Raw genomic sequence first — 21,996 nt, 5'->3', positions numbered from 1 at the left:
GAGGCAATTGTGAAGGAAGACGGGGGAAGTCAGGGCTGCTCTCCCTTATTGATCCGAGCCCTTTTCAGCGTCGCAGCGCACGACGAGCAGCTTCGGTGCGAGCGTCGCCCTGGAATATTTGCCCACTGGTGCTGCTTGATTGCTTCTCTCAGATTCGGTGTGAAGTTAGAACCAGACACAAGCAGCTAAAGTGGCTGATTTCTCTATCTTTGGCAAATACTCTGTAGATTTTCTCACTTGACTCTTTAATTAATACACAAATACCTGGCAGCGCCGTAATTAAACTTTTATTTAGAAGATCACTCAACAGGATTTTCCTTTGTAAATATTTTCTTTAATATTTGTGAAGTTAAATGGTTTTTAAGTGATTTTCTAGCCTTCGTTCACCTTTAGGTTGTGACAGCCCTTTGATGAAGTCAGTCTTGTAATGTAGTATTTGAAGGCTGCGGATGCTGAGCAGGTAGTGATTAAGGATGATGATGTAACAAAGAAACGCTAACGAGGAAGGAAATAAGAATGTGTTGTGGAGCAGTGATCGGATGCAGGAGGAGGTTCTGTCCTCGGCCGCAGAGACGTCAAGCACAAGAAACCGCTTCCACAGCGAGAAATGTGTTTGAACCATGAGAAAGAATCAGATGTGGAAACTTCAGATGGAAAATTTTCAAGGTTTAAAATACTTTTTTTTATCTGTGTGGATCTTCTGACCTTTTTCATTTTAACGTTCAATTACATTAGAAAAAAAGCAATTAGCTTCAAGCACAAGGACGAATGCGTCGTAGGGGTTTTAAGCCAGCGACAGTCGGCGCCGGCTTTTGTTTTCGCTTTCATATTTCTCCCACGATTGTGTGATTGACGACCTTGTGGGAGCATCTCTATACATTTATGCACACACGCACACACACACGCACACACACACGCACACACACACACACACACACACACACACACACGCACGCACGCACACACACACACACACGCACACACACACGCACGCACGCACACACACACGCACACACACACACACGCACACACACACACACGCACGCACACACACACGCACACACACGCACACACACACACCTGACCTCTACAATCACCACCTCCACAGCCTGTGCTTCCCTTCTTCCTCCTCCCAAAACCCAGAGGAAATTAGAGGCCGCGTGTCGTCGTTTCCATGGACCTTGTTTCTTTTCTTCTTCCTCTCCTCCCGTTTTCTCGCCCGCTCGCTCCCTCCATCTGCCTCTGTTGCTGAATTTGATCCAGGCCCGGGATGGCGGAGCAGGGTGAGTAAATGAAATATTGATCCGCTGCTCCGTGGCCTTGCCTTCACCTTGTCCCGCGCGCTGAGTTACCGACTCTTCCGTTCTGCTTGTAATAGGAATTATTACAGGAGGCCGGGGCGAGTAATTACTCGGCGTGGCAGCGAGGGCGCGGAGGAGGGGCCGCCGTATATTTCCTCTAAAGAAGTTATTTACCGCACTTGCTACCTTCAAGCGGCCGCTGCCCCCCCCCCTCTGACCGCCCCCCTGCCGCAGCCGTGTCTTTCTTAACCTTAATTCAATTTCGTTAACCGTCATTAATCACTGAAGGAGCCGAGGGATGTTTATCAAACGGCGCTTGAACCGCGGGGCGAAGCCTGAATGTATTGTTAGAGATGGACGCACGGATGCTGGCGGGTAAACGGGTACTGGTGTGGAGCCTCTCGCGGCAGCTGGTGTTGGACCTGAGCTGCGGTGAATCCCTGGGAAGTTTGGTCTGAAGCCGTAACTCCTGCCGCGCGTGAAGCGCCGGCCTGTCTGCATCCACGGCTCCACGCCGTCAGCTGATGAGCGGCCGCCGCGGCTGATTCCAGCATCGCCTGCTCTTCGCCGCTCCACGGGGCGGGACGCCTGCGGCGGTGATGTATCCACGCGTCGCTCTGGGAGCAGCGGCCGTTCGTTCTGGTGACACGCTGCAGCTCGGCGGCTTGACGTCCCACTGCATCAGAGTCCAGCTGAAGGTCACCAACGACGGGCAGAGAGGCAGCGATGCATCCAGAGCCGGACGACGTGTTCCTCGTCTGTCGGTTTAATCACAAACAGCCTTGAGAACTTCAGGAATTCTTTTCACACGCAAGAATTTCTTTTGATGAAGAAAAGTATTTTCAAAATAATCATTCTTCAGGGGATTTTTTATTATTTGGTTACTATTGGATTTCTGTTTGTTACAGTTAACCTTAATTTGACAAAGGCACGGACTGTAGAAAATAATGAAAAAGAGTTATGGAACAGCGTTTAAAGGCGTCGCAGCGTCTGCGACACAGACCACGGGGTCCGTGTCAAGTGGAGCGAGTTTGTCAGGCTCAAATTTAAATCAAAGTTCTAAAGGAAAAGATGTCCAAAATTACAGTTGCTCTTAAGAAGCAACATTTTCACAGGAGGAAACTGCCGACAAGCTTGAGAAAGCGTCACCAAGGACTGTTTGATGCACCTGGACCATTGTAGGTGCAGTGAATCCTAAAATGGCCTCCTCGTTCGTCTCAGAGTTGGGGGTCCTCATCGAAGTCTTAATCCAAGGTGCTGATACCTCAGGAGCCCCGAGCCTCCGTCTAACAAGATCAGGCCCAGCCTTCACAGATTCTATTACCCCACCACTCTATTACATTACATCTCCATTTACGGACCTTAAGCGGTTCAGAGCGCGGCTGGGGCTTCGACCTTGTCAAGGAGGAGAAACTCTGACCAGATCAGGAGGGAGTCAGAGAGACTGTTGTTTAGAGGAGGCGCAGAGAGAGAGGCTGAAGGCTCAGAGGAGACGGAGGAGATGGAGAATAGAAAATCAATGAGGGAGCGGGCGGATTGAGGGATGATGCGGGCAGGATTTGGGGGCGGGGGGGGGGGGGGGGGGGGCGACGGTGACGGCCGTGAGACCGCGGGGAGCAGCGTCCCTGTAAGCGATGCGTTCAGGGGCAGTCTGTTCTGTGTGAGATCTTTCTCCTTGATGCTTCTGGACGCCTCGTCGGGATCATTGTTCACAGAAAACACAGCAGGACGATCACGTCGTCAGCGATTGTGCGTTTCAAGGTGATTGTCTGCTGCACAGGAAACGGGCTGATGTGTCCTTGGTTGTTGTGATGAAGTCACTTTGTCAACAGACCAGAAAAAAACGCACTTTTTCCACAAAACGGCCAGGATTCATTCATTTTTATGTGATCGGTACGACAAGGACGCCGGAGAGATCACGACACGCAGCCAAACGCAAGGGGAGGAACGCACAGGAGTCCAGACGGCCGACGTGCACCTGAAGGCGGCGCGTGAACTAATGAATCAACAGCAAACACACACCCGTCGCTTCCTGCGCTGCACAATGGGAACGGGACAAACTCCACTTTTGCTTCTTCACACAATTAGAGCCGAGTCCAACACCTCCGCCTCCTAATGCAGTTAAACAGAACCGCTATGAACACCAGGAGGTGCCGACGACACCACCTACTAGTGTTTATAGCAGCTCTGTACTTTAGCATAACCTGGCACCGGTTCTGAGCTCTGAGCGCAACTTTGGAAACTTTCTCGGTGCCCTTCACAGCAAAGCCACACACACAAAGCGCGTATTGACTGTGAATCCATTCTCTGCCACCGTTCAAACCACCGTCCGACCGTTTGGAGCATTTCTGGCTCTGTGTCTTTCTCCGGCACCCTTTAAACGGAGCCCAAACCTCCGAGTCAGAACGCTGGGGCAGAAGAAACACCCGCGTCGGATGTTACCAGCCATAAGGAATGGGCTGATCAGAACTTATCAGCGCATTCGTATGGGCCGGTAGGTGCCTGCTCTGCCTACTCGCTAACAGCTAGCAGCTACCTGTAGCTACGATGCTAAGTTCAGCACCTTCGGACGTTAGCTAACACAATACCGCTAGCTACTTGCTAAGTTATGCTTGCTAAAAAATCAAAACCCAAAACTTCGATCCTCCTCTGAACAACAACCGCTCAACAGCGCCCCCACTGACTCTGCTGGTTAAATCATCCGAGCTGTGATCAACCTTACGGATCAATGACGGCGACCTACTGCACCTATTCACCGCTGCCAGCAGGTAGATGGGCACCTACCGGCTCATACGTATGGGCTGATAACCACTGATAATGACCATTGAATGGCGTGATAAAGCCGAAGCCGCTGGAAATAACCCAAGAAACAGTGACTCCATCGGCACCGAGGAGAAATAACGCAGGTCCCGTAGACTCCGTTGGCTAAAAACCAGCGGGAGTCGTATGAATTATTCCTCATTTGTCAGAATGAGAGATGAGGAACGTGAGGCGTCCGTCAGCGCCGGTGATGCGTCTCCCTCCCGTGGTCCACGCATTAGAAGTCTCTCTCGGTTCTGGTATTACATCACCGCTGCTCCAGTCGTGCCGTACGAACAAACCAACGCCCGGCCCAGATGCACCAGCGCCAAGGCCCGGCGCCGCCTGCTGGGCCGTAATACGGCGCTGATCCGCTCTCATCACGGTTGGAAACGGAGGAACCCACGTAAACCTCTCATCTCGCCCTCTCCTCCGCTGCCTGTCTGTCTGTCCTCGTCTTCCTCCCCGATTCTCTCTCATCCTCTCCATTTCCTACCGAGGCCTAATGAATATTTCCCTTTGAGTGGGAGAGTGTAAAACAAACACGCGCCCGGATCTCCTTTGCCTTCGCCTGAATCCTCGGAGGGAAAAATGTGAAGTGCATGAAAAGGCTGTGAGACAGAAGAACACACACACACTAGCTTGGCATCTGTGCTGCCTCCACTCCGCTCGCGAAATCCTCCCGGTCCTGTGATCATCGTTACAACGTGGCAAATGTTGATGGCAGAGAGCACAGGCGAGAGACACAGAAGCGGCACCGCAAAGGGAAGAATATGATGTAGGAGACGTGAGAATATTAGAACATCACAGAAAAGGGCCACGATGGGAAAACATGAAGTGCGAAGAGGAGGAGGAGAGTTTGTTTTGCTGGACAGGACATGAAGCGCGCTGAAGAACGCGTGGACCTGAGCTCTGAGCTGCCAACGCTACACATGATGGACCACCGGCCGCATGATCCACATCACAAAGGTTTGAAGCAGCAGTGAGGAACTTGCATCATCCATATAGCCCGAGTTCGATGCTGCATTCGTGGAAACCGGTCTCTGCAGCTCTAACCCACTTGCTGGTTGTGGGGGGCTCCGCCTGGTGCGGCCGCCCCCCCGCGGCCACGCCTGCGCCGCAGCCCTGATCAAAGGGGCTCAGGCAGAGATTACTCAGAGAGCAGCACTCCAGCCCGGGATCTGCCGGGCACAGATGGCACGGAGAGGCTGGAGGCCCCGAGCGGAAGCTGGTGAGGAAATCAGAGGGATGCGGACGCCGCGCGGGGCCATCTGGGAGAAGAGCCCCCTGGCCACCGACGCGCCGTCCAAATGGAGGCAATCTCCCGGAGCCTCCAGGGAGCGGCCAACGTAGCCGTCCCCTCATTGCTGCCTTGCAGCGCGCCTCTGTCTGCTCCATCTGATGTATGGATGAAGCGAGGGGCAGAGATGAGGAGGGGGAGGAGAGAGGACGATGCAGGCAGGCAATCTCTGCGTGTCCTTTGAAGCCTGTCTTATGGCTTTTCTCTGTCAGGCCTCTCTCCAGGGACCCTCGTGACGGAATCTGGCTCTGGGAGGCGTCCGCATCCTCAGAAGCCGCGTTCCAGCATCCTTCCTAGAATGTGTCTGCAAACAGGCAACGTGTGCCATTCAAATCAGGGCAGTGACGTGCAACCACATGCAGGACCAGCAACGTAGAGTCTGATTTGTATGTTATAAGTCCCCGAAAGCAGCCATGAGGTCAGAACCAACAGGGATGAAGTGTGCGTCTGTGCAGCTCCGGCTTCTTCTCCAGTCAAAAGCCTATCTTTAGCCTGCTGCGTGATCTCTGCGGGCCTCGTTTAGTCCCCTGGTGCAGAACTAATGCGTTTCAGATCAATAGTGGCTCGGAGGCAGAGCCGAGGCCGAGGCTGCGCCGCAGCAGTGGGAACATGGCCGCCGCGTTCTGGCTGCGCCGCGGCGTCGACACACGGCGGCCGAGCATCGCACCTCCTCTGTTTAATCACAGTTTAGGGCACTTATTTCCTGCTGGATCGCGAGGCTAGTGGTGCCGGTGTTGTTCAGGCCTGGTCGTGCTAAATAAATAACCTGGTCACAGACCAATGTCTGCAGAGGCCGCCGGGTGTCGCTCCTCCGAGCGGCAGCATGTGTTCACTCTTATCATCAGGCGGGAGATTGATTTGTGCCCATGTCGTTCGCCCTCCTTTGTGTTCAGCTCCGTTCGGAGCCTCTGATGTATTGACGCGTACGCTGCGAATTAGCCGGCGACACATGCAGATGCAGGTGAACGTCGATGCCGGGCCGCCGCCGTTCAGGGCGCGTCCTCGTCCCGCCGGGCGCGTGCACGTGCACGTGCACGTGCGCATGCGCGGCAGCAGCAGCCCGTCTGGCTGCGGCAGCGCTAACTGGATCAAGCCACACTAAAATAGGATGTCAATGGTGACTAATATGAAGAAAGCGTTTTGCCTCGTGGCGAGGCCCCCCCCCCATCGCTATTCCCCTCACAAACACATTCATCACGGAGCAACACAATAAGCGGCCCAGCACCATCAGTCTCTACAGCAGAGAGCTGCCATTACCCAACACGCACACAGGCTCGCTCTCTTTATCCACTCCGCCGTTAGAAAGCCGGCCTTTACTTCATTACCTCGACAGCCCATTTGTAGGCCCGAATTCTGCACATCTAATTAAAAAACTTGCTTAATTAAAAAAGAGGCTCTAACGGTGACGAAAAATAATGACTGTGGCAGTTAGGAGCCCGCTAATGACCGAATTAAGCAGTTACGCAGTGAAGGGATGAGTGTAAACATTGTCCGTCCTCCACGGAGCGCACGGCCATCGCCTCCGACTGGAGCCAGACCTGCAGGACCCCGGCCAGCCTCCGCCGCCGTTCAGGACAAATGACATAGTTAGCATCTGTAACAGATGCGGCTGTAAAAGCTACCACGGCCATATTAGCTCCACTCCCTCACCCATCAAGAGCCAAGGAGACTATGAGGCAGCGAGGCCTTGAGGAGAGGAGGCACGTCTCCAGCCGGCAGAGGATCTCGCAGCTAAATGCCACCGGCTGCAGCCATTCATCTCCCCGTCACGTTTCACTGTTATTACGCTCGTTCATTCACGCTGATGTACTCCGGGTGGAGAGTGCAGCGGTGTCACATTGTTCCAATATTGGTAATTGTGGAGTTTTTTAGACTAATCAGCGAACGTTTGACTCTGAACCTTCGGAACAAATGGAAAGATTTTGAAAAATTTGGTGAAAAAGAGCTGGAGAATGTCTTTTGTACGCAGCTAAACTGCAACAGTGATTATCTTCTCTTTTAGGTTAATTTGTGAGGAAATGCGCTTTAAACCCAAACAACAGGTGCTTTGGGTTTCATTTTAGTAGAAATGGATTTGAAAGCTTTTGAGCCACTGACCTGAGCTTTCAGTGCGACATCTTATTGAGCCAGTTTTGTTTTTAGCTGCACCTCAACTGGAAACACAAAAAAAGAAATTAACACCGGAACACTTTGGACAATATCCACTTGATTTGATTAATTCAGACGCCTGGAGGCTCTTATTCACTTTACGCACGCGAGTTGAAATCTTTGAAAGGCTCATTCCCATCGCTTCCTCTCTTTGTGGAAGGATCAATTCATGGTGAATATTAAGAGGAGGAATGATTACGAGATGAAAAGCCTCTTTCAGCGTTCACTTGGGCCCCTGACTGTTGTGTGGAAAAAATGTGAACTTATTGAAATTGAAATTTGTTGATGTATCTTTCAAAAGAGTAAATTTTTTATTGGATTAAATTCAGGATGTGTAGCGTTTGAAAGGAGCACTGTCAGGATGTCCTTGTGCAGACGAGCTATAGTAAAAGCTACATTAGCCCTCAGTTATGGCCAGTAGCTTCCTGTGGCTGTTGCAAAACTTTCAAAAGAATATTATATGTTGCTGTTTGACTGAAGCAGTGACTTCCATTTAAAAGTTTTTCATTTTGCTTGTTTAAGTTTACTTTGGCTGAGAGAACTTCAGGCGACATTACAGAAGGGATTCAAAGTTCAAGGTTTGACCCAAAAGTGGAGTTTTAACGTGCAGCGCCGCCCCTTTAAGGAAAAGCATCATAACTTAGACGAGCCGTGAGGACACTGTGCATTGGAAGGTATAAATACCAGCGGTGCAGCTTGTGAATGCATGTAAATACCTTCATGAATGCTAATGGCACATTTACAATACAAAGCCGCGCTGCAGCATCATGCGTCGGCCACATAACAGATGGCGACGGCGGGCTGTAAATTTCCCCACGCAAGGCCAGCCACGTTGGCGTGATGCGACCCAGCCGCTGAGGAGAATGGGGCGAGGATGAAGTCAAGGATGGGCCTCCTCCTCCTCCTCGCCGGGTTCCGGCCCAGCTGTGATTGGTGGGCTCCAGTCCAGCAGCTCCGCGCTGCTGCAGTGAGGTGATAATCAATGCCTGCCTATCAGCTGGAGGGAGATTATTTCTGAGGCCCGGTGGGGGGTGGGGGTGGGGGTAAAGAGCAGCGGTCAAGGATAGCGTCCCGTGTGAAATGGCATCAAAGGTCACAAGCCTTCACGCATGAGGAACTGCCCAGGGTCGCTTCCTTTTCAACGGGGACCTTGAAGTTAGTGATGAAACACTTTCTCACATCATGATTACGGACGTGAAAGAGGAGAAACCGAAAGAATTCACCTTGTTATTCGCTGTGAAAAGAACACACGACTCAGACGCACAATGTGCTGTTTATTTCATCCAGCGGCGCCTCTGCAGCGCCGCTACTTTATTACGTTTCCCTGTTTCCGCGTCGATTCAGCGAGCGAAAATGAGATGAGACACATTCATTCCTGCAGGACAGGACAAAAGCTCTCCGGAGGAGATTCACTGAGTGAAGCCTGAACAGAAGGGGAGAAATCCTCATGAATCAAAGCTGCTTTCCCTTCACACCTAAAATGGCTTGTCATTCATTAAGCTGATTAAGGTTCTGTCTGAAGTTCGGCAGCTTCTATTGAGGATTTTTAGGAGAGTTTTTCGGAGCCGTCTCCAGACACACCTCGCTTGGAAAATGTCCAGGAAATTCTACTCGGCCTAATACGTTTGGGAGCAGCCAGATGCATGAAGTCAGCATTCATTTATCATAAAGGAACATACGTTTATGTCTATTATTTATTTATATTTTGAGTTTTTAATGTTAACAAGGCTGAAAAGAGAGGATGAGGCAACTTTGTTATTTATTGTGTGTTTGTTTCATGCATTCTGTCTTGGTCACAGATCCATCGGTCAAATATAGAGCTCAGTCTCAGCTGAGGAACAATCTCTGCAGTTTTATCCTTGAAGACCAGATTTTAGGAGGACATTTGACTTCCTTTACTTCGCTCATCAGTGATGATGCTGCAGGCCTCAGTCAACAAGTGAAGCGCTTCCGTGTTACAGGATCCCCTGTATCCGTCATTTTGCTCCCATCCTTGTGATAAACACTTGCTCGTGGCTCACGCAGCGTCGGATGAGCAGACGCTGTAGCATTAATGGGTTTGCGAGCGCCGCTTTAATTTCCCACGTGGAGGCTGGAGCCCGTCCTCCTGACCCCGCCGTGTGTCCGACAGCCCTTCCAGAGCTCAGCGGAGAAAAACGGCCTTATTAGCCCAGTTCATTAAAATCATTAATAGTCATGAAATGAGAGGCACCAGAGTCCAAAAGGCTTAATGCTCCATCCATATTAATTAGACGCCCACAAATCTGAAGTGACGGAAAGCGGGGCTGCTGCAGCTCCTGGCTCAAACACACGGTCTCACAGAGGTCCACGCTGGCGCATTAAGGCAACCTGCCTGCTGCGGCGTAACCCCCCCCCAGCGCGACCCCCTTGTTACTACTCCAGATTAAACTCTGCTTTAATTAAAACTGATCACATTAAGAAACTGATGTGGTTAATTAACGGGACTCTGGTGGAAGCGTCTTCCTCTACATCTGACGGCTGCATTGTAAAACACTGCCCGCTGAAGGGGGGGGGGGGGGGGGGGGGGGTAATACCCCCACCACGCTCCTCCTCCTCCTGTGCTGCTCCGATGCAAAACATATTCATCTTAGAAAGTCATTTAGACTAATTTTCAGGCCTCGAGGCTTTTAAAGAACCAGTCAATTCATTACATTTTCTCGTGCTTCAGACGAAGAAGGGAAGTGGTTTCATTAGTGCAACGCGGCTGCTTGTTAACATCTAGTGGCAGCTGCAGGAAGCCACGTTTGTCCAGTTTTGACTGGAAGGACAGTAGACCCAGAGCAGCTGCTGCTGCTTGCTTTTCCCTCCTCGCTCACTCTCCTCCCCCGTCCTCCATCTCCCCCCCCGTGACACCACCTACTTGTCTTCCTCGCTGGCCTCTGACCACGCAGCGCTCTCGCTAGCAGTCAGAAGTTATGGTTTGTGGCTGGCGAGCTGACAGCGCTACAGCAGAGGGCGAGATAAGGCTGTGACCTCTGTGGCCAGAGAGGATGAGATGAATATATTTACTCCCTGGGTGATGGGAGAACGGGCGGGCGAGAGGGGAGGGGAGAGAGAGTGCACCGGCCCAAGGTGCCAGGCCCCCAACAAGAGCTGCTGGACCCGTAACCAGAGCAGCACAGAACAGCAAAGTTGGAGAAGGATGGAGAAACACACAAATATATCGTTTCCCACCAAGGCCTCATACTAGGTGATGTTCAAAACCAAGGCCTCCTCCCATGAAGCGACAATTAATCACACCTTCAACCAAACTCAAACTACAGCTGGGTTCATGTGGTGGAGGAACCAGAGAGATCAAATCAGTGGATCACTTTGAAAACAAACAGCAACCGTTTCGAAACTCAGTTCTAGACGAGGCGCTGAGAGGATTCACGTGAACATTACAAACGTGCTGGGTCGAGGATGCTCAGATGTTGATATTTAACTGTGAGCAGAGATCGTGGAAACGTTCGTCCTTCATAATGAATGACACACATTTTAAAGAAAATCAAAGCCACCAAAAGTAGCGGTAATTGAGTCTTTGCTACACGAGATACAACACATTGGACAGTGAGCTTCAGAAAAGATGGACGGTTGCTTGTTAAATCACAGAGACTGGAGGTTCTGCTCAGTGTGTCTGAGATAAACTATCCAATCACAGTCTCCTCCTTTGTGTTGCTGCATCGAACTCAAACTGAAATTAAGTTTTTGCCAAAATGTTAAACTATTAATCTACTTGAGCAGAAATGACTCCCTTTACTTTCCACAGTGAAACAGCAAATCGTGTCTGTACAGCGTTTCCTGGTTGGAGAGATTAACCGCTGATTGATCTTTGAGCTCCACGCTACATTAGCTCGTAGCATCACGCTATCGACTGCACTTCTGAGGCAAGTAAAGGCAACACAGGCTTATTCATAATGCAAAGTTCAAACAAAGGGCAGATTAAAGCGTTAACGAGCGTCTCGTGTGTGGACCACAGGCTGCTTGGGTCCAACTTTAGTCAATACAGACCCACAAAATGCAATCTTACTTTTTGATCTTTTATTTTTCTCAAGAATGGACTTGTCGTATTAAAGTTAATGGGATCCTAGTGCCCCCTGTTACGTAAAGGGTGTGGATTCATCTAGAGATAAAAATGTATCTCAGTAATTATGAAAACAGATCCCAGGAGACGTCCCTCAGATCGGATCCTGTGTCCGGCGTGTGTGTGTTTGGGCTTTTCTTTGGGGCGAGTGTGTTTTCACCAAGGGCAGCGTTTATCCACCAGCCCAGAGGCAAAAACAACTCGCTGCCAGTATTGATGGTTCCTCCTGCGGTACCTTTGTGGATTGGGTTCAGAGGTCAGCAGTCACAGGCAATCAGGAGTAAATGGAGCCTGTGTTACCGCAGACAAACGGCTTAGAGCTTCAGAACAAACCCAAGGCCGCCACCCTGTGTGTTACTGCCCTATTTCACTCAGCCGGGCCACTGTAACGGGATTAAGGCCCGTTTGCCTTCAAGTGTCTGACCTTGCTGATGATGCATCTATCCTTAGGAAGACGGCAAACCTCACCCAAAGAAGCGAAACCATCACACACACACGCAAAAAACAGCCTCCTCCTTTTTGTTTGAAACCAAATGAAATAATTGCTGGATGAGCCTCTGTGCAGCCAAAACACATTTCCAATCCCTTCATCCCCTTAGAAAAGGTTTAACAGCCTCAGCGGCTCCACTCAGCCTCGTCCCCCGTTCATCCACAGGCTAATCCAACACTGGTTTATTGTCTTATTGACTGTGCGAGCCTGAACTCAGACTCATAACAGCTTGTGGGAGACATCTGGAAGCACGCCGGTATCTGGTGTCTCCGAGCAGGATGAGGCGAGGAGGCGCTCGCTCGGGGAGGAAGACTCATATCAAGGACGTATTAAATGCACTGATCCGCCGGGCCTTTACTCACTATTACATCATCATAAAACATCATCCAATTTACCAGCGCTGTCACAGAGGAACCATAACACATTTGCATAATGCAGCGTCTCCACTATGTTAATTCTTTCCCAGCCGAGCACTGTCGAAGAGCTCTCCCTCGTTTTCAGACCGATGCTGCGAGACTCGCTCCGTCTACTGCGTTTGCATGAGTGCATTACACCCCGCTAACGTGTTGATGACTGCAGACGATTATGGAGGTAAATGAGGCTCTTTAAAGCCCTCCAAGCTGTCGCGGGCTCTCCATACAGGGCTGCGATACCGCAGGGCTTCACAGGAGGAGCAATAGAAACACATTACGGCTCCAATCTAATTGCTCTCCTCCAGCGGCGGGTGGAAGTTACCAGGGAAATGCACAGACGGGGAGAGGTGGCGGAGGTGAGCGCTGCTCTCCCTTCAATTTGTGCTGACACGTGTGATCTCTCTTTAATTTTCTGCATGTGTGAAATATGGACGACGACTTGATTAATTTCCATCTCAGCTGGATTCTAATGCTAAATGTCATGCACCGACTGCACGCCAACCTCTGGTGCCTTCACAGATGGATTTTCTTAACCCTAAACGGGTGAGAAAGCTGCACGAAGCCACATTCATGCCCACAATCCCTGTGGTGGTTTTTAGAAAGGAAGAGGGCGACGTCAGTCTGGAGCCGCTGGAATATCTCCACTACTGTCTCAAGGCTTGGAAAATAAAGTGTCACGCATTAAAACTCCCCAGAGGAAATATCACTTTCTTCTAGCGACACCATGAGGTTGACATTTGAGATCTGAGTGAAATGTCACAACAGCCACTGGATGGATTGCCCTGAAATCTGGTACACAAACACACCGCTCCCCCGGGAACAGGCGTAAAAGCTTAATTGACCGCTGACGCTGGCTCTAATGCCGTGAGCTCACGTTTCTCTGGTCGCTGCGTTATGAAGGAGGTGGAACCGGTGCACTCTTACCTGGACGGTCGCGCCCTCGCGGGATCAAAAGCAATAACTTCATCGATCCCGCGCCTTCGTCTTCGGGTCCAAGTGACTGAATGATTGATCGATCAGCACTGGCTGAAGACAACAACACACAAACAGGCGATGTTTAGGCTTCAGATTATGGAGGTGAACGGGTGGAGATGACAGGTGCTGTGTGCGGTCGGCAGAGGGACGTTACAGGAGCCAATACATCGATATATCAACAGTTCTCCAGGGGTTTCAGGTTCTTTAATTGGACCGGTTACGCAGCAGTAGGAACCTCACCTGTGAACAACAGAATGTTAGCAACTAACTGGTGAACAAGCGAGGATGAGAATCGGCCTCAGTGGTTTAGACACAAAAACAGCTCCAGACTCAGTTGTTTCATACTTTGTCTTTATCAAGCAACTTTACATGGTGTAAATGTGTCAGTGCTGTTTGCACCATTTCATTACCTTTCAGTAAGTCGACCCGACCATTTGGAATCACTGTGATTTGACCCAGAAGTCCAAGCTTGTTCGTCCATCGCTGCGTGACTTGGTGGACGCTGCCCCCTGCTGGGCGGCTGGGGCTGCACACCCACGAGGCCGCATCCCTTCAGAGTCACCCTCCTGCTTCAGACGCTGCCTTCACACTGCTGCACAGGATGTTGGCTGGAAACAACCAGTTCAGTAGAAACAGGACGGTTCTTAATTGTCTGGCCTCATCTCAAACACGTTCTAAATCATCTCAAGACACTGCTGTTGCCAACTATTGAGCAACTGCACACGTGAAATTCAAACAAATAGGCTTCATCACTGACTGCTGCATCAGAACAGAGGACTTCTTCAGGAGTGTAGTGCAGCTTTTGGAAGCTCTGACTCAGTTGTCTGTCACTGACTTTCATTTATAAAAAAATATGATGGTTCACAAAAACTAAACTAGTCCCCTAGTTAAGATTATTTTTTATCATTAATCTTGTTAAGAAGCTAGTTTCAACTTAACCAAGTACCTCATTTATTGCAAGAATCAGCACCAGATGAAACTTTGCTTCTTTGCTCCAGAGATCAAATAAATCATAGATCTACTTTAAACTGGAGCATCAGGAGCTTTATGATGTTTACGCCACACTACACTCCAACACGGGAAGGAACGATGCAGTTTCGCCTTCAGCCAAAGCTCAAGCTTATGATGGTGTTTTCACTTGATTTTAAAGTGTGAAAGAACGAGATAAAGAAATTATCACAAATTTAGTCCAAAAAAGTCCCAACAGCAGGAGCGGGGACACAAACATACAAAACCAACCAGACTTAAGTACCAAACAAACAATGAAAGCACAACTGACCTGAACAACAGGTGACGTCGCCGCTGAGTGCAGGTGAAGATGATCATGATCATCAGCCCGAAGAGCACGAGGGAACCAGGAAATGACTGATCAAGTGGGCGTGGCCAGGTGAGTGAATAACAGCGAGCATAACGCTGGAATAAATAGTTTTTTTTTATCATAAATTATTTTAATTGTAAATATATGTTTGCCTTAAACAACATTCATATCATTTGATTTTCATACTTTCATACTTTTACTGCATTGACTGCTTGATGGGGGCGTGCGGAGGGGGCAGATAACTCACAATGACATATGGACACAGGGAGCAAACATCATCCTGCGTGGGTGTGCGCGTGTTTTCAGCGTGTGGGAGCGGAGTCATGCAACTTCAGCCTCCAACTTGAACGGAGCACGGATCTAGGCTGCTTTGACTGAAAACGCCGACTGACCCAGAAAATGCAGGTAAGAAGTGAGGGATCCTCGTTCTCTGGTACTGATGAGTCACACCACAGTCGCAGTGATGACGCTCGTGCGGCGCGTGCGAGCGCTGCCGCCGCTGTAAACAAACGCTTTCAGCACCAAGGACAGAGCCCCGGAGGCTGCTGCGCAGTTCGGAGCCAGCGGCGGAAGCCGGCGACGCCGCCGCCACTGCTGCTCTGGTGGTGGAACCAGCTTTACTCACAGCACAAATGAGTGGAGGAACTGCGAGTCTTTTTTTAATTATCCTCCATAATGCGGCGACATCTGTATGGAAACAGGCGACGTGCTGAGGAAACGCAGCTGCCCTGTGAGGAATGAACAATATGACGCATGTTAGTTATCTATTAACAGAAGGACCAGGCCGAGCTGAACCCACTGAAGCCTTTATCTCATCAGCATTTACCTCTTAAACCGCAATCACTCACTGAAATCAGGCAAAATAAAAACGGATTAATGCCACGTTAATATTGTGATGTGGCTGTGAAAATTGAGGCGTACTCAACAAAACCTGCACGAGCAAAGTTGACCTGTCACGTCATAACGCACGAGGCAGAACGAAGAAAAAAAGTAAATGGAAAATAAGCCTCCGCTTTCAGACAGAGCTCTACAGGTGTTTGTCTGATGAATAATTAATGTGCAGACGCTGCTCCTGATTTTGCGGCAGTGATGTCGGATGCGTCTGTGAGTGAGAACAACACATTTGCATTATGCCAGTGTTTTTTTAGATCAATTTTTTTTTTAGATCACTGATTGACCTGATTGATCTGATTGCTCTGATTGACCTGATTGACCTGATTGATCTGATTGATCTGATTGCTCTGACTGATCGATGGCCTGTGCTCTTGTTCGTCAGGGGCACATCGTCCTCCTCACGCTGTGCATCGCCTCAGTCGTCTCCTCTGGACTCGGCTGCCCGTCTCTCTGCGTCTGCTCAGACAAACATGGCCGTCATTTTGCTGACTGTGCAAACAGAGACTTAACTGAAGTCCCAAAACAACTCCCCCCCAACGTCACATCTGTGAGTCTTGCTGCTAACAAAATCCTTTTAATACCTTTTGGCAGTTTTGACCACACCACCCAGGTGACGTCACTGTGGATGACCCACAATGAGATCATATGCGTTGAACGAGGCTCTCTGGCGCCGCTGGTCCGTCTGCGAAACCTGGACATCAGCTACAATAAAGTGGTGCACTTTCCTTGGGAGGATCTGGAGAACCTCACGTCTCTGGAGGTGCTGAAGATGAACCATAATGAAATGACCCACGTGTCCAAAGACGCCTTTGCCAACCTCAAAGACCTGAGGTCCCTTCGGCTCAACAATAACAAATTTGTAACCATAGCCGAAGGCACATTCGATGCTTTGGTGTCTTTGTCACATATTCAGATATATAATAATCCATACGCATGCACCTGCTCGCTCATCTGGCTCCGAGATTGGATTTTATCCAACACAGTCACTCTCCCAGAAAAGGAATTGATCACCTGTGCAACTCCAGAGAATCTTAAAGGGAAAGTGATCGAGGAGCTGCCGCAGTCGAAGTGCACGAGGCCAAAGGTGACGATACGAACGGAGCCGGATTTCCAAAACACCAGCTTCTACGAGGACGGCGCGTTGGTCCTGACGTGTGAATATGACGGGAACCCAAAGCCTCTGGTGATGTGGAGGATCCACAGCGAGCGCCTGAAGCAGGAGCTGGCTCTGACCTTCACTGAGGACTCAGCGGAGGCCGGCGAGGACCCGATACTGCTCCATCCGCCCGTCACAGTGTTCAGCAACGGGACCGTCGTCATCTCAAAGCTCAGGGCAGAAGACGGAGGCAACTACAGCTGCTCAGCCACAAATGAGTTTGGGAGAGCGGGCGACTGGGTGCTGGTGAAAGTGGCGACTCCACCGAGGTCAACGCCTGCAGAACGACCCACTCACCCACTCACACGTCAGGCAACCAGTACGATGTCCGCGTTAGATTCTGATGCAGAGACTGAAGTTAAAGCCACCGTCCCGCCCTCCCAAGAGGCCAACAGCAGGTCCAGAGGCCCGTCGCGTCTCAGTAAATGTGGTGTGACGGCAAACACCAGATACATCTCCAGCCCTGTGCTGAACGGCAGCGTGGACGATGTCAAGCACTACACGTTCGACTTCGGCGTCGTTGCTCTCGGGGTGTCGGAAACAGAGGCCACCGTGCGTCTGAACCCTCTCCTCATGCCCAGAGACAGAGCTGCGGGTCGGGCCGGCGCCGGCGCCTCCTCCGGGGCTGCGGACGCCCAGCAGGGGGTCGACTCCGACGGCTTGTATCTGTGCGTCGCCGCCGATCGCAGGCACGCGGCCGTGCAGTGGTCCAGGATCAGGGACGGCGTCAACACGTACTCCTTCAGGGGGCTGCGTCCCGGCACCAACTACTCCCTGTGTCTGACCTACAGAGGGGAGGACTGCGAGGTCCAGGTGCTGTTCACCACCAGGAGGAAGGTGCCCAACCTCCTCATCATCATCTCCGTCAGCATCTGCCTCCTGACGGTGTCCACCGTGCCGCTGCTCGGCGCCACCTGCTTCCACCTGGTCTACAAGTACCGCAGCAAGACTTACAAGCTGATCCTGAAGGCCAAAGACCAGTACCAGGCCGAGAGGCACCTGGCCGTCAACTTCAGCCTCCACGCGCCGCAGGCGGCCTCGCAGCGGAGGATCGGCCAGCTGGACGAGGAGGAGGGCGAGGAGGAGGAGGAGGAGACGGAGAGCGGCGACGAGGAGCACGAGGCCGACACGGAGGAGAGCGTGGTGGCCGAGTCTCAGTGCAGGAGCAACCTGGACGAGTGCGAGGCCGGGTCCGAGTACAGCGACAGGCTGCCGCTGGGCGCCGAGGCCGTGAACATCACAGGCAGCCAGTGAGGGGCGGGGCCAGACCAGTACAGGCACTGGTCCCCGGACACGAGTACAAGTTGCATCAGCGTCAAAATACATACAACCGTCACGACGCGCGTGTGCCAGGTGTTAAGTATGTGTTTGTGCAGGCAGAAGTGCAGATACAAACGCTGTGTCTTAAAAATAATGTCTGGGACGGGGTGTGATTCGACCCTAGCCTTTCGTTTACCTGGTGAATCTGTCGTTTCTGGGACCAGAGCTTCCGTGTACTGTAGGAACAGTATGTTCTGACTGTTGGCTGATGGACCACTGGGACACAGTAATAAATGCTCCAGTTCTGTAGCTGTGTTTTTACTGGTCAGAACCGCCTGCACACTGGTTTTAATTAGCTGTAACCTACAGACGAAGCTCAGTTTCCTCCTCATTAGAAAGTAACCACAACATTTAAGCATCTACAAACATACACTGTTTCCACCACTGTGTTAAATGCAAAGGATGAAAAACAAGCACATCACAGGAGAATGAATGAATGTGTCAACGTGATGAACAGACAAGCGTGTTCCTGTGCAGCTGTTTTCGGCTCACGTCGAATCTAACCCCGTGCTGGAGCTTCGTGTGTGTGAAGTTGTTGCTGTGTTGTATCTGGGTCATGTGTCCGTCCTGTCTGCCGCTGCCTCGGTTGAGAGCTGCAGCCCGGTGTGTTCAGTGTGTGTTGGCAACGCTAACGTTAGATTTGTGCTTCCTGTTTTAGACCCAGTAGTAAAGTGGAGTCTTTCATTTTTACTGAAGTGTTCAAATGTTCTCACTTTTTGAATCTTCAATAAAGAAAAGCCTCAATAAAGTTGGACGCACCAATACTTTGCTTCTGTATTTAACATCAGTGCACATTAATGACTCTGTATATCTATTATCCCATTACATATAGAATCTATTTACATCACAAACAGATGAATGGTCCACAATGGTTCGGATTCAGATTGACATTTTATCTTAATACAGGTTAAAACCAAAAGAATATAAAAGAATAACATAAAACTGAACCATGAATTAATAAAAGGTTAAACAGCGAACAGAAACAATCAAAAGGGCTGCAATTAGTTAAAGACAATATAATAATAAGAGACAATAAAAAATAATAGTCTACTTTAACAATATTAGTTCTCACTTTCAATGTCACGTACAAATATCTAAAGACAAGCAAGAAACCGAAGTTCACAAGATCTCGTTTTTAGTTTGACCCAGTTGTTAAAAACTGACTGAAGACGATGTAACGTAAAAACGAAGAGTGAAGAGAGAGAGAGAGAGAGAGAGAGAGAGAGCGAGAGAGAGAGCGAGAGCGAGAGAGAGACTATCGATCATCTGTGCCAACGCCGGCATTAACCTGAGGCCCTCAATCGACCTGCTGCGCTTTAGTTCTGACGTTTACGTTGATCTAAACTGAGTCCAGATAAAAAGGCCTCTATGTGTTGAACACGTTTGATTTGTGAATTTGGGCTTTATTTGAAGTGGTACTGTCTTGGTCGTGAAGCGAGGCCTCAGGGTCCATCAGGTTCGGGCCGTCTGTCCCTCAGGCGGCCTCCTCCTGGTCCGCTGGGCTCGCGGCGGGCTGCTCCGGCTCCGGCTCCGGCTCCGGCTCCGGCTCCAGCTCCAGCTCCAGCTCCAGCTCCAGCCCCGGTTCTGGCTGCAGCCCCGGTTCCAGCTCCAGCCCCGGTTGCAGCCCCGGTTCCGGCTCGCCCGCGCTTCTGCCGGGCTCCTGCTGGCTGCTTCTCTTGCAGCGGTGGACGGGGGTTCCGTTGAGGAAGCCCTCGGAGCTCTGCCGGGTCTGGAAGTGCTTCCTGGAGCCCAGCAGGGACGGGTTGTTGACCAGCGTGTACAGCAGCTGCCAGCGGGCTCGGGTCCTCCTGCTGCTGGCCGCCCGGCCCGGCCGGTTCTGGACCCCTGGGAGGTGCAGCAGGACTCAGCACCAGCGCTAATATCGTATAAGGTGAATGTTTTGACTTTTCTCCTTGTACCTTCTTCCTCGTCTCTCTTTTTCCGGTCGCCACAGCGCCGGTCGACCATGACGTCCAGCAGCAGCGCACAGAAGGCCTTCATCACTGGGTGGGACTGGCTGACCTCCACCTTCAGGAAGTGGGTGTAGTATCTGTAGGCTGGGAGTGAAAAGCTAAAACGAGTCATTTTGGAGGCTCATGGTGTCTCTGCCTGTGCATCATGTGTTGCTGCATGGACCTGGGTCGTAGCTCTCAGAGCTGCGATGCAGCAAACTGAGGTCAATGCGACCGAAGTGGACGATGTTGTACAGCGCCGTTATCACCATTCTCCATATGGCGACGACCTGTCCCACCACCGTGTTGATGAGGAACAGCAGGTACGTCAGCAGGTACAGACTCTCTCTGCAGAGCACGAAGCAGACGACGTGACGCGTGGGGAGCGTCACCGCTGCCCGTCGGTCGCTCACAGCGAGCGTCACTCACCGGTTGGTCAGGTCTCTGGTTCCCGCCTCCTTCTTGATGAACGCCAGCTGAGCGGTGGCGTGCTGGAGCGCCGTGGCCAGAACCAGCGCGACCCAGACGGGCCTGAAGCAGAACGGACGTTAGCGGCGGCGGTCGCGCCCGGCAGCCGCTGCCTGCGGAGCCGTCACTCACCAGGCCTTTCCCGCCACCTCCAACACCGCGAGGTTACGGCCGTGGAACACGGGGATCACGACCAGGAAGACCAGGAACAGGAAGCAGATGAAGAAGACCACGGTCTGGAGCGCCAGCCCTGCGAACACAGGAACACGTTCAGGTCAGCGTGAGACGCGGGCGGAGGGGGGGCGGTGGGGTGGAGGCGGACCGAGGCTGACGAGCGCCGCCTGGAACCCGGTCAGGCCCGTCCAGCACACCACGGCCGGCTTGGACGGGCTGACCGTCTTCACGCTGTTGTACAGGTTGTAGACGTCTCCTTTGTAGAGGCCTCTCAGGTTGGACCTGCAGCAAAGTCACCAGAGGGGTTTTAGGATCTAGACTGGGGACGATGAGCGGCATAACAGGAGGCTTTACCTGTGAAGCACCATGGACTTCATGAGCATGATGAGACTGAGCAGACAGGACGAGGTCACGGCGCAGACGTAGCACACTAACACAAAGCAGCCGTAAATGAGCCGGTTGCCACTGCACAGACCGTGGACGCGCAGCGTACGCACCTTCCAGCAGCCACATGTAGAAGGTCACAATCCTCACCACCTCCGCGCGGTCGTCAGACAGAACCACGCCGAAGCCCAGCAGCAGGAAGGCGATGTTTTCATCGATGCCGGCGCGGACGATGTGCAGCGTGGGGACGACCAGCACGATGAGCAGGAGGGCGGTCTGCGGGGGGAGAGGGGGGGGTCCAGACAGGGCACTTTGACCAACGGCGGCGGTTGGTGGGGCACTTACGTGGTAGATGGACACAAAGGCCACGAACGCAGACACGGCCAGCTTCAGAGGGAAACGGAACACTGGAGGCGAGACGGACAAGCTCCACAAACAGCAACGGAGGAGTTCCCATTGTTATTGTTCCTCACAAGGCTCCTCACCTCTCTCAGGTATGTACAGGTAGCTCCGGGGCACCTCCAGGAGTCTCTCTGCCAGTGTTGGTTTGTCTGTTGCAGAGCTGTACACAACAGTGGACACTGACTCGTTTAGACGTCACCGTGGCGACCGATCGAGGACAAACACTGTGTCCAGCTCACCCGACGTCCGACGGCTTCCTCCTGAGAAGCGACTTCACATAGTCGGCGTAGTAGCTGCTGTCAAGGTCCTGTAGGAAGAGAATTCTCTCACTATTAACCAGATTATAATAAAAGGAAACCTTAGCAGGAAGTTAAGAACGGTTTAAAATAGAAAGGAAGAAAACAAATGGAGCTGGTTT

The 21,996-nt window shown here is 51.4% G+C and overlaps 2 protein-coding genes and 1 long non-coding RNA gene across 5 annotated transcripts in view; 1 reads left to right on the top strand and 2 right to left on the bottom strand.

Moving 5' to 3' along the window:
- Nucleotides 1–1,047: 1,047 nt before the first annotated feature.
- On the bottom strand, nt 1,048–15,039 carry LOC121202124 (uncharacterized). 2 transcript variants are annotated; one of them, XR_005897462.2, is made up of 4 exons: nt 14,790–15,039; nt 13,921–14,118; nt 13,460–13,561; nt 1,048–2,059 (listed from the first exon to the last, which is right to left on the bottom strand). It is a non-coding gene; the product is annotated as an uncharacterized LOC121202124 (long non-coding RNA). The 2 variants fall into 2 exon arrangements; XR_008694224.1 differs by lacking the exon at nt 1,048–2,059 and adding an exon at nt 8,448–8,971.
- A 9-nt stretch (nt 15,040–15,048) lies between these two features.
- LOC114852491 (immunoglobulin superfamily containing leucine-rich repeat protein 2-like) lies at nt 15,049–18,962 on the top strand. Its single transcript, XM_029144919.3, has 2 exons — nt 15,049–15,233; nt 16,105–18,962. The coding sequence occupies exons 1-2, from the start codon at nt 15,228–15,230 to the stop codon at nt 18,130–18,132; spliced, it is 2,034 nt and encodes a 677-aa protein (XP_029000752.1). The 5' UTR covers nt 15,049–15,227; the 3' UTR covers nt 18,133–18,962.
- The window catches only part of LOC114852490 (receptor for retinol uptake stra6-like), a 7,380-nt gene continuing 4,326 nt past the window's right edge, over nt 18,943–21,996 (bottom strand). Inside the window, exons 8-18 of one of the 2 annotated variants that reach the window (XM_029144918.3) lie at nt 21,818–21,885; nt 21,662–21,738; nt 21,522–21,583; nt 21,290–21,452; nt 21,147–21,222; nt 20,941–21,074; nt 20,751–20,868; nt 20,580–20,681; nt 20,335–20,498; nt 20,118–20,255; nt 18,943–20,043 (exon numbers count right to left, since the gene is read on the bottom strand). In XM_029144918.3, coding sequence (XP_029000751.3) covers nt 19,673–20,043; nt 20,118–20,255; nt 20,335–20,498; nt 20,580–20,681; nt 20,751–20,868; nt 20,941–21,074; nt 21,147–21,222; nt 21,290–21,452; nt 21,522–21,583; nt 21,662–21,738; nt 21,818–21,885 — 1,473 coding nt within the window. In that variant the 3' untranslated portion in view covers nt 18,943–19,672. Of the gene's footprint in view, nt 20,044–20,117; nt 20,256–20,334; nt 20,499–20,579; nt 20,682–20,750; nt 20,869–20,940; nt 21,075–21,146; nt 21,223–21,289; nt 21,584–21,661; nt 21,739–21,817; nt 21,886–21,996 lie in introns of both variants that reach the window. The other variant, XM_055507458.1, reaches the window with a different exon arrangement.

Source organism: Betta splendens, chromosome 3 (assembly GCF_900634795.4).
Source record: "Betta splendens chromosome 3, fBetSpl5.4, whole genome shotgun sequence".
NCBI lineage: Eukaryota > Metazoa > Chordata > Actinopteri > Anabantiformes > Osphronemidae > Betta > Betta splendens.
This window is presented reverse-complemented; position numbering and strand designations above follow the sequence as displayed.